The sequence below is a fragment of the Somniosus microcephalus genome, chromosome 15 (genome assembly GCF_052327205.1).
Source record: "Somniosus microcephalus isolate GS21.2 chromosome 15, FLI_Smic_1.0, whole genome shotgun sequence".
Taxonomy (NCBI): domain Eukaryota; kingdom Metazoa; phylum Chordata; class Chondrichthyes; order Squaliformes; family Somniosidae; genus Somniosus; species Somniosus microcephalus.
In genome coordinates this window covers 100,170,322-100,184,505 of record NC_141001.1, presented here as the reverse complement: position 1 = coordinate 100,184,505, position 14,184 = coordinate 100,170,322, and the positions used below count along the sequence as shown (strand labels likewise).

Sequence of the window (14,184 nt, the reverse complement as noted above, 5' to 3'; positions counted from 1 at the left end):
CATCCAAACAATTTTAGGCATTTCAGAATAAAATACTGCCCTTAAAAATGTAATGTGATATCAGCTCCTTGTGTAAATATAAAACCTGAGTTTAACATTCAAACCAAGCATATTTATTTGGAGTTACTATTTTGCTTTTGATACCCGAAAGATATTAACATGATTAGGTGACATATTTTAAATTGAGAGGTTGCCTTAAATAGAAAGAAACTGATGACTGAAAGTAGAATTAGGTTAGAGGTAAGTGTTGTCTTCAAGTGAAATGCCATAATAATTTTAATAATTTAATTGAATTTTGGGATAAAATTTCTATCCAGATATCACTTTTGTGAATTTAATCATTTGTCTGTGCTTTGTTTCTCCTCCCAACAGCAGTTCATGACTCATTGAGCATAGTGAGTTAATGTTGGATCTGGATATCTTTTCAGGCACTAAAATTTTGGAACTTTCTCAATTTCTTTGGTCACAGTTGATTAACATCTGCATTATATTATCCTAGTGGAAGCATTTGGAAATGAACAGCATGTAGTGTCGTGCAAGAGTGAGGAAACAGGAGGGTATTCTTTCTTGATGCAGGTTATTCTGATTTTCTAGACATAGAGGTGCTGAGGATAAAACCAGGGATTAAACTGGGACCTTGCTGATCTTTATGGTTAGCAGTGCATCATTGAAGTGCATTTTCTCAACAAGGCACTGGGGGAGCCTCCCCTCTTCTTAAGATCATTTTCTTTCTTCGCTTGTTGTGTTCAGAGCCAAATGACCTCTCCCAAAATTGTCCCCCTGGCCATTTTTACCAAGGAGGTGCACAAGAGTGGTTCAACATTTTTTTTTTCCAGTTTTCTTTCCGGCCGTGAGTCAGCACCTGCTTTCTAGTTGGCCCGTCCCTGTGGTGCTGTGCATGAGTGCTGTCACGCTCAGTCAAACCATATTGTCCAAGTAGAGCTCCTCAGCGTGAAGGTTCTTTGTTATTTTGCTATAAGGATAATTTGTATCTGAAAACAAGTTGCTGACTTTTGGCAATGAATGTCAAAATCCAACAGTTACATTTGTCTTTCAGAGATGGGATTGCACCTGAATTTAGCTCAAATCTAAACCCCAAAATGTAGTGTTGTCCAATTTTTATGCAAAACAGATGTATAACCGCCCCTCCCATTGTTGCTAATTGACATAGCTGCCAGTTTAACATGTTACTGGTGAAGAAAAGCAGCCCGTTTTGCACTCTGCCTGATTCCCTTTTTCCAATGGAGTGATGTATTTCAGCAGTAACGTATCGCTTTAAATGATGCTGCACTGCAAAATACACTAAAAGAAAGGCGAGAATAGACTATCGGCGCCATTCTTGCTCGCCCAATCCATTAGACGGTGCAGTCTCGTGCATCACCCACCACCACTGCTAGTAATACTCCTGGAGGTCGCAAATAAAAAATGGTCCCAATTTCACGAAAAACACTGAGAAATTCCTCTCCACTCTCTGAGGCTCTTGGGCAAGTTCCAGGAGACCATGGTTACTCATGATACATTACTAGCCATACTTAAGCTAATCCCTCTCCCTATATGTTCCAATTGCCTTAGGAACATAGAAGTATATAGCATTGAATACGTCCATAGGTCACGTAGCTTACCTTGGATAGCTTTCAATATCTTCATCTTCCAAAAATGTATCCATTGTCCTGTTCAAATTTCTAACATTGTCTGCTTCCACTGCTTCTCTGTGTAGATTATTCCACATCTTTACCATCTTCTACATGAGGAAGCTGCATCCTCGCTGTGTATTCCCATTTTCTCCTCTAAATTTGAAGCCATTTCCCCATGTTTCAGAATTTGTGTTAGTATTGAACATCATTCTGGAGTCAAGTTTATTTATTCCCTTAAAGAGCTTGAAAGCTCAATAAGGTCATCGCTAAGCTGCCATTTTTCCGATGTAAACATCTCTAGTACCGTTGGTCTTTCCTCATAGCCCAGTTATCAACTTAGTTGCCCTTTCTTGTACCTTCTCTAAGGCCAGAGTGACCACTCTGTTGTACAGTCTCGAGAATTGTACATAAAATGGGTTTGCGTCTAGATTAAAATTTCATCACAACTTCTGAAGTCTTGGGTCGAGCTTAGTGGAAATTTGAACTTTGGAGTGATGAAAGTGCTATTAAGATTCATGTTGCATGTTCTCTGCTGTTGCTGTACTCTCATGCTCTATCCTTTATTCACGATCATTTTTTTCCTTTCTTCTTCTCTGTCATACAGTGTGTCATCCAGGTTATCATCCCAAAGCAAAAGCACAAGAATTGCGCCCACTCAAAGAAAGACCTCTAGGTCAGCTGGTGTTGCGTGTTTGTAGCCCACCGATCGCTTTTAACATTTGAGGCGTCTTGTGTGACTGTAACTGCATGGCTGGGCATTTTACGAACTTGCTAAGTCTTAACTGCAGTGCTTACTGAGCCCTGTTAACAGTAGCAGATGCCCCGCTCTACCTTTTTTTCATTTAAAGAGACTGCATCCCTTTTTCGTCGAAGTGCGGCGGGATATGTTTATCGCTCCTGCCGCTAATCTTCCCTCCCACCAGTTTTCCCATCCCTCTCTTGAACGGATTGATTCCCTGCTGGCAACCCTCTGGTACCTCGCCCGAGTGACCTTTCTTTATTCATTAGCCCTGACTGTGTGCGTCAGCCGGTTATCAAATTGTGCAGCTTCACAGCTGAGGCTGCGGCTGGGCCTGATCCTGACCTTCGCTGATGTTCAAGCATCAGCTGTGCACTTGATAAATTTGCCGACGCATTGGGAAGCCAGGAAATTGGTAAACTTGCAGAAATATTAAAGCGTATGTCCATGATGGGGACCAGAACTATATTTATTGCTGACTTGACTGGACTTGATGTTTGTTCAGTCCACAGCCTACATCTGGAGTTGTGGGTAGCAGTAAATCGCTGCTCCAAAACACTCTCCAAATCCTTGGTGCCGTAAACTTACAAAAATATTTTAATGTTTTCATTTTTGTCTCTTTTTTAAATGATTAGCTGGATGTTATAAGGTCTCACTAATGCAGCAGAATAGCAAATTTAAACAATACCAAATCACACTCTGATCAGCTTTAGTTTTTCCACTGGGGTCAAAGGGCTTGCTCTGAATTGGAAACCTAAAACTTGCATGTCAAACACTTATTCTTTTACATTGGCAAAGGAGAGCAGGCGGGAGAATATTAAAGAGCAGGTGCTTTACCATATTTCGTCAAGCATGCTTGAAAAGTCGGTGAGGGTATGAAGCGAACCTGTTCGTGAGTGGTCCTTAACATTATGTAAATTCGGGCTGTTGAACACGACAACTCGCTTGCGTCTCGGTTCATTGAGGCCTCTGAATGCCATGGTGCAGGGGCTACTTTCATTTCCTTTGATGTAAAGAGGGCAGTGTGTATAGATCAAGATTTCCTTCCACACGTTTTAATTTAATGTGTTTATGAATTGAGTTATTCATTTGTCTGCCAGTGATGTAAGCGTCCAGAGCTAGATTTCCATTCGCTTACTACGTGTGTTTTCTCAAACATTTCATTTTAATTGCTTAACGCAATTTTAATAGCATGTGGTTTATTTTAACCTCCTGTGATCTTGGCATTGTATTGATGTCAGCTCTGTGAAATTTGCCGGAGTTCAAAAACAGAAAGCCTGCTGTGTGATTGCTATAAGTCTTTTGTCGGTCACAATCTTGTTTCTGGTAGTGTTGTCCTGTGCCAGCAATTTTCAACTTCGATAGTTATTTCCTATTTTTATCCATTTTGGCTTTAGGCTTCCAGCCCCCACTACGAGATTGTCAGCTGCAGGCAGCGAGACCAAGACTCGTGTATCCACCAGTGCAAACAACAGGCGCAGTCAGAGCTTTAACAACTTCGACAAATCCAAATCCGGTCACAACCCAGCAGCAAATAATGAGAAAGGTACACATGTCATCGTTTGTTCGTTTACGTTCTAGGTGTCAGTTTGGCTCCGTTTGCTGCAGCCTCGCCTCAGTTCAAGCCCCATTGCCAGGACATGAGTGCATAATCCAAGCAGACACTTAAGTGCAGCCGTGAGGGAGTGCATCTGTGTCTGAGGGTGCAGTCCTTAGGATGAGCGAAAATCAAACCCTATCTGCTTGCTCAGGCAGATGCAAAAGTTGCCGTTGCCGTATTCAAAGCAGAGCAACAAAACTTCCTGGTGTCCTGGCCAATATACATCCCTTAACTAACGCCACCGGAAACAGCTTAACTGGCCTTTTATCTCATTTGCTATTTGTGCATCCGTTCTGTGTGCGAATTGGCTGCTTCATAGTTCTGTCTCGTGGTGTGGCCTATAAAGCATTTATTGCTCATGTCTAATTGTCTAAAAATCAAGAGTAATTCATGAAATGCTTTGGGACATTCTGAGGATGTGGAGCTTGCTACATAAATTGAAGTTTAAATATGTTTTAAAACGCTGCACATCACTTTTGGAGCGCGCTTTAAGTTTTGGAACTATAAACAATGGATCCGGAGAAAGGAACAAGACAAAGAAAGTAAGTGGGAAACAATCCATAATTAAAGCTGAGCTAAAAATTCAATTTACAGCTCCCAATGTACAAGGAATATCCCAGGTTTGATCCCCAGTCTGTGCTGAGTTAACTCATTTCAGCTGGGTCTTTGGTGCAAGTAATATAATTGACCTCACTGCCCTGAGTTAGAAACAGTGTTGCCAACCCTCCTGGATTGCCCGGGAGCAATGTTCCCTCTAATATTATTTTGGGTGCGCGGCCCCTTTAATGGGCTGTGCGGCCCATTCAAATTTCCGCGCATGCGCGGTTTTTCCCCATTGTAAAACCGGTGAGCGGCCTGCGCGGGACCTCCAGACCGTGGCGCGGCCACGCAGCTTAACGGGAACATTGCCCAGGAGTCTCCCGGAATGAGGCATGGGTCTCCCAGGTGCTGCCTCTCGCAACCTGCTAAATCTTTTGCGCTTTGTTTGAAAAGGAAACATCTGCAGGTGACCCTTGATGGAAATACACATGGGGGAACTTAGCATGCGGATAGCACTGAGCTCGGCTGTGATTTCTCTGCTGTCAAGTAGTTTGCCAAAACACAATGTTAAGGCTCGCACATGAATAATAGACACTTGGGCAAGCTCTCCAAGAATCCCCAGTACCTGTGGAAATGTACCTTAAGAAGAAGTTAAAGGCTCCAGGAGAGGAGAGGACATACTTGGCATGGAAAAAAATGGGCTGTATTGTATGGATAGAATATGTAAAGATATAGGCCCGTACTTTGCGGTCAGCGGCGAAGCAAAGGCATTCGCCGCTGGCCCCGATGTAAGCTTCGCACAAAGATCTTGCGATCTCTGTGGCGAGAAGTTCGGCTTTTCCAGCGTGCAGTTGAAATCAACGTAGCATAGTGGGAATCCCTGAGCGCGAGCTGCTGTGACCTCAACAAGCTGTCGAAGCAGCCAATCAGGATGCAGAATTATCACAGACCAAGAACCAGGAAGTGGGTGCGCACCTTTGACTCTAGCTTTTTTTAAGTGTTATCGATAGCAAAACAAAGATTGGGGCTCTCATGTGGGGAAAAGGTAAACCTGAAATAAAGATGAACAAACACAGCGCCCAGGCATGATGTGCCACCTGTGGAGGAGCAGTGGATGACAGACCACAACTTCAGGATTGCCGTGTTAGTCTGTGCATGCGCTAAACCCTGAAGTTGCGGTCAGTTTCAGAGGCGAAATGACGGCGAAAGCTGCCAGTTCGCCGTCATCAGGACCTCAAGTTCCGGACCATAACATTTTGTTACGAAGGAGTAGAAAATAAAAAATTGCAATGCACCCTTTTAGATCTTTTTAAATGTTGGAACTTAGTCTTTTCTGTTGAGATGTTTTTTACAAAAAAATGATTTGGTGGTGCAGCACATTGTACTTTGAGCATGCTTTGTTGCAGAGTGCTGCAATGATTCTTCACCTGGTGAGGTTCCCAACTCACTCATGCCAGCAGAGGGAGGTAGTGTGTGAAAGCAAAACCGCTTGATATGTTTCATGGAAATACTATCGATTCAGTTGAGCTGCTCAGTTTTACCGTTTTGTTCCCCCTTTCCCCCTTCTTTGGTTGTCATCACCATGACATCTGTCTCTGCTGAGAAGGTGACTAAAATCCTATGGACTTATTTACAGCTTTGGATGTTGCTTTTCAGGTAGAATCTGAGCTTTTAGTAGATTCAGAGTGTTCATAGAATCATACAGCACAGAAGGAGGCCATTGGGCCCATCGTGCCTGTGCCGGCTCTTTGAGCGAGCTATCCAATTAGTCCCACTGACAGTGTCAGCTGTGGCTCAGTAGGTAACACCCTTGCCTCTGAGTCAGAAGGTTGTGGGTTCAAGTCCCACTCCAGGGACTTGAGCACATAAATCTAGGCTGACACTCCAGTGCAGTGCTGAGGGAGTGCTGCACTGTCAGAGGTGCCGTCTTTCGGATGAGACGTTAAACCGAGGCCCCATCTACTCTCTCAGGTGGACATAAAGGATCCCATGGCACTATTTCGAAGAGGAGCAGGGGAGTTATCGGTGGTACATCAGTGAGACCATGCAGACACTGCGACAACGGATGAACGGACACCGCGCAACAATCGCCAGGCAGGAGTGTCCCCTCCCAGTCGGGGAACACTTCAGCAGTCAAGGACATTCAGCCTCCGATCTTCGGCTAAGCATTCTCCAAGGCGGCCTTCGAGACACACGACAACGCAAAATCGTCGAGCAGAAACTGATAGCCAAGTTCCGCACCCATGAGGACGGCCTCAACAGGGATCTTGGGTTCATGTCACGCTACATGTAACCCCACCTGACGTAGGGTCATCCAGACTCGAGTCGTCGTTGGCTTGTTCTCTCTACACAGATGCGGCCGGACCTGCTGTGATTTCCAGCCAAAAAAATGTGTTTTGTCTGTTTTTTTGTTTTTCATACAGACCCCAGCATCTGCACCATTTGACCCCTTGTGACCCCACCTCATTGTTCTTTGATGTAATGTTTTCCTGACTGACCTGTTTGGACACCATTCACACCTTTGATTGCTGTGATTATCTCTCTGCCGAGGTGTGATAAATGGCAGTTAGAAAGATTACCTGTAAACATCTGACATTATTCTCTGACTATATAAGCTGTGTCTTTATGCATTTCTCCACTTCACCTGATGAAGGAGCAGCGCTCCGAAAGCTTGTGATTTCAAATAAAGCTGTTGGACTATAACCTGGTGTTGTGTGACTTCTTACATTTGTCCACCCCAGTCCAACTCCGGCATCTCCACATCATTGAATGGCGGAACAGGCTCGAGGGGCTAAATGGCCTACTGCTGTTCCTATGTTCCTATATAAGTTGTATTGATATATTGCTATAATTTTGATATAATAAGAGCTTGTTCTGTCATAAAATGGAGTAAATTTCATCCCTGAATCACACTCTGTGCATTTTAAAATTTCTCCAATGAAATGACGAAGAAAAATGCTGAGAACAGCTGTTTGGATTTTTCTCATACTTGGAACATGAAGCATTCCAAAGAGTCAGCGCTATTCCTGACACATGAGCACTATATTTGCCCATCATCTTGGGCTTTAATGTGATAAAACTGTTGTGTCATTGAATCTTAATATTGCTGGCAACACATGACATGATAGTTCACTTTGAAGTGAAAGATTTGTACAGACTGATCACCAAATATAACATGATATGCAGCCAAGCAACATGATTATATGGGGAGAAAGCATTATTCTATTAAAATAAATTGTTTGGTCCTTTGGCTTGACTGTTTTTTTTTTCTCAATCAGAAGGAAAACTATGGAAATTTCTTTCTAAATATAAGGTCATAAGATCTTTTGAGATATAAAATGGTTTTGTAATTGAATTTTGACTATGCTTCAGTTAACAGTAAATATATGAATCATCTATTACTGTCTGTAAAGAAAGAACTTGCATTTATATAGCACCTTTTACAATCGCGGGACATCCCCACGCGATTTACAGCCAATTAAGTACTTTTTGAAGTGTAGTCACTGCCACTGCCTCCGCAAGATCCTGCAAACCCATTGGATAGGCGCACCAACATTGGTGTTCTCGCTCAGGCCAACGTCCCCAGCATCGAAGCTTTGACCACGCTCGATCAGCTCCAATGGACGGGTCATATTGTCCGCATGCCCGATACGAGACTCCCAAAACAAGCGCTCTACTCGGAGCTCCGGCACGGCAAGAGAGCCCCAGGTGGGCAGAGGAAACACTTCAAGGACACCCTCAAAGCATCCTTGAAAAAGTGCAACAACCCCATCGACACCTGGGAATCCCTGGCCCAAGACCGCACAAAGTGGAGGAGAAGCATCTGGGAAGGCGCCGAACACCTTGAGTCTGTTCGCTGGGAGCAAGCGGAAACCAAACAACGGAAGGAGCGCACGTCAACCCAAGCAACGCACCCACCCGCCCCTTCAACCACCGTCTGCCCCACATTGTGACAGAGACTGTAGGTCCTGCATTGGGCTCATCAGTCACCTGAGAACTCATTTTTAATGTGGAAGCAAGTCATCCTCGGTTCCGAGGGACTGCCGAAGAAGAAGAGAATATAGGAAACATGGCAGCCAATTTGCGTACAGCAAACAGCAATGTGATAATGACTGAATAATCAATTTTAGTAATGTTGGTTGAGGGATAAATATTGGCCAGGACACCAGGGAGAACTCCCCTGTTCTTCTTCGTAATAGTGCCATAGGATCTTTTACATCCACCTGAGAGGGCCTCGGTTTAACGTCTCATCCGAAAGACAGCACCTCCGACAGTGTTGCGCTCCTTCAGTACTGCACTGGAGTGTCAGCCTAAATACTCAGGCTTAAGTCTCTGGAGTGGGACTTGAACCCATAACCTTCTGACCCAAAGGCGAGCGTGCAACCCACTGTGCCACAACTGACACGCAAGTTTTTGGCGGGGGGGGGCTGAAAAGTTACATAGAAATGCAGGTAAAGTAGGAGGAATCTGCATGTGTTTCTCTTTTACTCGAAGTATGCACTCGCAATTAAATTAAAGTCATGAATATGTATCTATAATAAATGTTGAGCAAACTGGCAACAATAACCGTACATTAGTTGACCAAAATCATGCAGATGCCGTGGCACATAGATTGTGAAGTTCATGGAGAAGATCCGCCAAACAACTGGAGGACAGCTAATGGGATTCCAGTTTTTTGGGAAAGGCATGATTCTGAGCGTTATAGGCCTCGGTCGTGAGAATTATAGTGTTTGTTGGCTATTTGACTGTGGTCGACGTCACAACTATGTTGGTACTGTCTTCACTCGATGGACACGTATGCAGATTATGTGGCGTTGGGGTTGGTGGTTCGAAAGGTTGGTACAAGGAATCCTCATTTTCCTTATTCCAGGGATTCGGAGTCCAATTGTAACCTCTCCAACCTAAGTCAGCATCAATCAGGGATCAGATCTGATGTACAACTGAGTGACACACCACGCAGCCACAATCAGCCATCCAGGAGGGTGCATTAGATCTTTGTGGCTTTTCAATGTATATTGGGTGCTTCTTTCCTATTTTGTTCCTAATAGAAATTGCAGCACAGGAGGCCACCATTTGGCATATCGTGCCTTTGCTAGCTCTTCAATTGGACCTATTTACTTCAACCCCATTTCCCTGCTCTTTCCTCATATCCTTTTACATTGATCTTTTTCAAATTCTTATCTAATTCTCTCTCGATCGCTGTTATCACCTTCTGCCTCAATACCCACTCTTATTAACAATTAACAGACCCACTTATGGTAAAGCATTCCATGTTCTATTAACCCTCTGTGTATGAAAAAAATCTTCCAACTTACCCCTTTGTTCTTGCAGTGATAATTGAGTCTACACCACTCGTTACCCAGTCATTCACCAGGGGAAACAACTTTGTTGAGAATTACCGTCTCAAAATCTTTCGAAATTTTATAAACCTCTATTGGACCCCCTTAATCTTCTCTGTTCCAGTCAAAAAAGCTCCAATTTTTTTGAGCCTTTCTTAATGGCCTCTTTTTTTTTGTGTGTATGTATTCTTGTATTTGAAAGACCCCTTATTTGGTATATGATCTGTCAGCAGTGTGTTGGAGTTATCTGACACCAGGACTGAAAGTAAATGAAAGAAGTTTTCCTTTTTAACGAAAAAAAAATTATTTCCTGAAGGCTTCATATATTACTGTGGTATTAGTTGCATATGGCATTCCATGTTATTTTTGTCTGCAGTATTTATGATCCAGTATGAACAGTAATGAAGGATATTAGCTCTGATGATGTGGAATCTGTATGGGTAGAATCGAGAAATACTAAGGGGAAAAAAACATTAGTTGGGGTGGTATATAGACCTCCAAACAGTAAGGCGGAGGTTGGGGTGGCATTAAAAGGGAAATTAAAGAAGCGTGCAATGAGGGCACAGCAGTCATCATGGGTGACTTTAATCTACATATAGATTGGGCCAACCAAATTAGTAACAATACTGTGGAGGAGGAATTCCTGGAGTGTTTACGGGATGGTTTCCTGGACCAATATGTCGAGGAACCAACCAGAGATCAGGCCATCTTAGACTGGGTATTATGTAACGAGAAAGGATTCATTAGCAATCTTGTTGTACGAGGCCCCTTGGGTCGGAGTGATCATAATATGATCGAATTCTTCATTAAGATGGAGAATGAAGTAGTTGACTCAGAGACTAGGGTCCTCAATTTAAATAAAGGAAACTACGATGGTCTGAGGAGCGAGTTGGGTAGGATTGATTGGGGAATGGCACTCAAAGGGTTGACGGTGGATAGGCAATGGCAAACATTCAAAGACCGAATGGATGAGCTACAGAATTTATTCATCCCAGTTTGGCATAAAAATAAAACAAAAAAGGTGACTCAACCGTGGCTAACAAGGGAAATTAGGGATAGCATAAGATCTAAGGAGAGGACATATAAATTGGCCAGAAAAAGCAATAATCCTGAGGATTGGGAGCAGTTTAGGATTCAACAAAGGGGGACAAAGGGATTAATTAAGAAAGGGAAAATAGAATATGAGAGTAAGCTTTCAGGGAACATAAAAACTGACTGTAAAAGCTTTTATAGATATGTGAAGAGAAAAAGGTTGGTGAAGTCAAGCGTAGGTCCCTTGCAGTCAGAATCAGGGGAACAAAGAAATGGCAGACCAGCTAAATACATATTTTGGTTCTGTCTTCACAAAGGAGGACACAAATAACCTCCCAGAGATGCCGGGGAACATAGGGTCTGATGAAAGGGTGGAACTGAAAGAAATCAGTATTTGTAGGGAAATGGTGTTAGGAAAATTGATGGGACTGAAGGCCGATAAATCCCCAGGGCCTGATAATCTACATCCCAGGGTAGTTAAGGAAGTGGCCCGAGAAATAGTAGATGCATTGCTGGTCATCTTCCAGAACTCAATAGACTCTGGAACAGTACCCATGGATTGGAGGGTAGCTAATGTTACCCCACTATTCAAAAAAGGTGGTAGAGAAAAAGCGGGGAATTATAGACCGGTAAGCCTGACATCGGTTATGGGGAAAATGCTAGAGTCCATTATAAAAGATGTAATAGCAGAGCACTTGGAAAGCAGTGACTGGATCGGACAAAGTCAACATGGATTTACAAAAGGTAAATCATGCTTGACTAATCTACTGGAATTTTTTGAGCATGTAACTGGTAAAATAGATAAGGGAGAACCAGTGGATGTGGTGTATTTGGACTTTCAGAAGGCTTTCGATAAGGTCCCGCATAAGAGATTAGCGTGCAAAATTAAGGCACATGGGATTGGGGGCAAGGTATTGACTTGGATAGAGAACTGGTTGGTGGACAGAAAGCAAAGAGTTAGAATAAATGGGTCGTTTTCCGAGTGGCAGGCAGTGACTAGTGGGGTACCGCAAGGATCGGTCCTAGGACCCCAGCTGTTCACAATATATATTAATGATCTGGACGAGGGAATTGGATGTAATATCTCCAAATTTGCAAACGACACAAAGCTGGGTGGGAGGGTATGCTGTGAGGAGGATGTCGAGAAACTCCAGTACGATTTGGACAGGTTGGGTGATTGGGCAGAAACATGGCACTATAATGTGGATAAATGTGAGGTTATCCACTTTGGTGGCAAAAACAGGAAGGCAGATTATTATTTGAATGGCAATAGATTGGGAGAAGGGGAAGTGCAAAGAGACCTGGGTGTTCTTGTGCACCAGTCACTGAAGGTAAGCATGCAGGTGCAGCAGGCGGTTAAGAAGGCAAATGGTATGTTGGCCTTCGTAGCAAGAGGGTTCGAGTACAGGAACAAGGATGTCTTGCTACAGTTGTACAGGGCCTTGGTGAGACCGCACCTTGAATATTGTGTGCAGTTTTGGTCACCTTACCTGAGGAAGGACGTTCTTGCCATGGAAGGAGTGCAGCGAAGATTCACCAGGCTGATACCTGGGATGGCAGGAATGACGTATGAGGAGAGATTGTGTCGATTGGGCTTATACTCGCTGGAGTTTAGAAGATTGAGAGGGGATCTCATCGAAACCTATAAAATTCTGTCAGGCCTGGACAGACTAGATGCAGGAAGGATGTTTCTGATGGCTGGGGAGTCCAGAACCAGGGGTCATAGTCTAAGGATAAGGGGTAAGCCATTTAGGACTGAAATGAGGAGGAATTTCTTCACCCAGAGAGTGGTGAACCTGTGGAATTCTCTGCCACAGAGGGCGGTGGAGGCCAGTTCATTAAATATATTCAAGAAAGAGTTGGATATATTTCTTAAGGCTAAAGTGATCAAGGGATATGGGGAGAAGGCAGGGACAGGGTACTGAAATTGGATGATCAGCCATGATCTCATTGAATGGCGGAGCAGGCTCGAAGGGCCGAATGGCCTACTCCTGCTCCTATCTTCTATGTTTCTATGTAAATGAATCACAGACAGAGATGAAATATCTTAGACATGTAATGCAGCATGTGCTTGCAATGGACAAGGACCTGCAGCTGGTGACTCCCTCAGTGCTGATATTAAGTGTGGCATTTCTCAACATCTCCAGGTTGTAAGGGAGCCAGCTGTCAAACAGTTATGATAAAGTGGGATCTTTAAGGTCATTCAATGTAAATTTGGTGCTTCCCAGGCAATGAGTCTTATTTCTTACAGAGCGAGAACAGTGCGTTCTTCACCGACACTTCTTCCCATTCTGTAATTTTCTAGGATTATCTTTGGATTCAGATTTAAATAAATATCAATTTATGTTTCAACATTTGAAACGTGAAAAAAAAAGTACACTGAGACAACAGCAAAATACAGGAAACTTTCTGATATCCGGCACTGACGGGACCGAGCTGGTGCTGTAACATCAAAAGTGCCGGACATACCAGAGTTAATGTTTAAACATACGGAACTGAGAAGCTCCGTGTGAATCAACAAACCCTGTTGCTTAGCAACAGCTTCAAAACAGTCGGCTGCTGCTGCAAGCGTCTGTAGCTGAAGCTGTTGCTATAGCTACAGACCTTGCAGTGCTTGACTGGGGTAAAAAAAGCAACGAGAACTAAAAAAACATATAGAAAACGGCTCCTGATTTTTGCCGTTAGATCGAGTATTCCGGACATATAACCTCCGGATAAACCAAAGTTTCCTGTACTGCAAATGCTGGGAATCTGAAATAAAAAAAGAGAAAATGTTGGGAAACACTCAGCAGGCCAGGCAGCATGTGTGGAGAGAGAAACAGAGTTAACATTTCAGGTCGATGAACTGGAAGATGAAAAAATACACAGATGTAACTTTTTCATGATCCAGTATTTATTTCCCTTTCGGGCTTGGGTGGGGACTTCTCAATTGCTGATCGTGAAATTGTTTTAATGGTAGGATGTTGCATATGAGATGTCAATGCTGTGCCCTTATCACCCATTGCTGACCATGTCCTCTCCATCGCAGAGGCTGCCTACTTCCACCTCCATAACATTTCCCACCTCTGCCCCACCTCAGTCCATCTGCTGCTGTTACACTCATCCAAGCCTTTGTCCCCTCCAGATCCAATTATTCCAACGCTCTTCTCGTCGGTCTCCCCGCCTCCACCTTCGATAAACTCCTCTAAAACTTATACTGCCTGCAGCCTATCCGGTCCTGCACCAAGTCCCAATCACCCATGTCTTCACTGACCTACATTGCCTCCCAGTCCCCAACTGCTCATCCTCATGTTTAAATTC

At 43.6% G+C, this 14,184-nt stretch overlaps 1 protein-coding gene across 7 annotated transcripts in view; it reads left to right on the top strand.

Moving 5' to 3' along the window:
• nav2a (neuron navigator 2a) overlaps positions 1-14,184 on the top strand; it is a 534,653-nt gene that overhangs the window by 185,471 nt on the left and 334,998 nt on the right. For 4 of the 7 annotated variants that reach the window (XM_086008160.1, XM_086008161.1, XM_086008163.1 and 1 more), the window contains exons 6-7: positions 2,239-2,307; positions 3,771-3,919. In XM_086008160.1, the coding sequence (XP_085864286.1) occupies positions 2,239-2,307; positions 3,771-3,919 (218 nt within the window). The remainder of the gene's footprint in view (positions 1-2,238; positions 2,308-3,770; positions 3,920-14,184) is intronic. The other 3 variants (XM_086008162.1, XM_086008166.1, XM_086008165.1) reach the window with 1 other exon arrangement.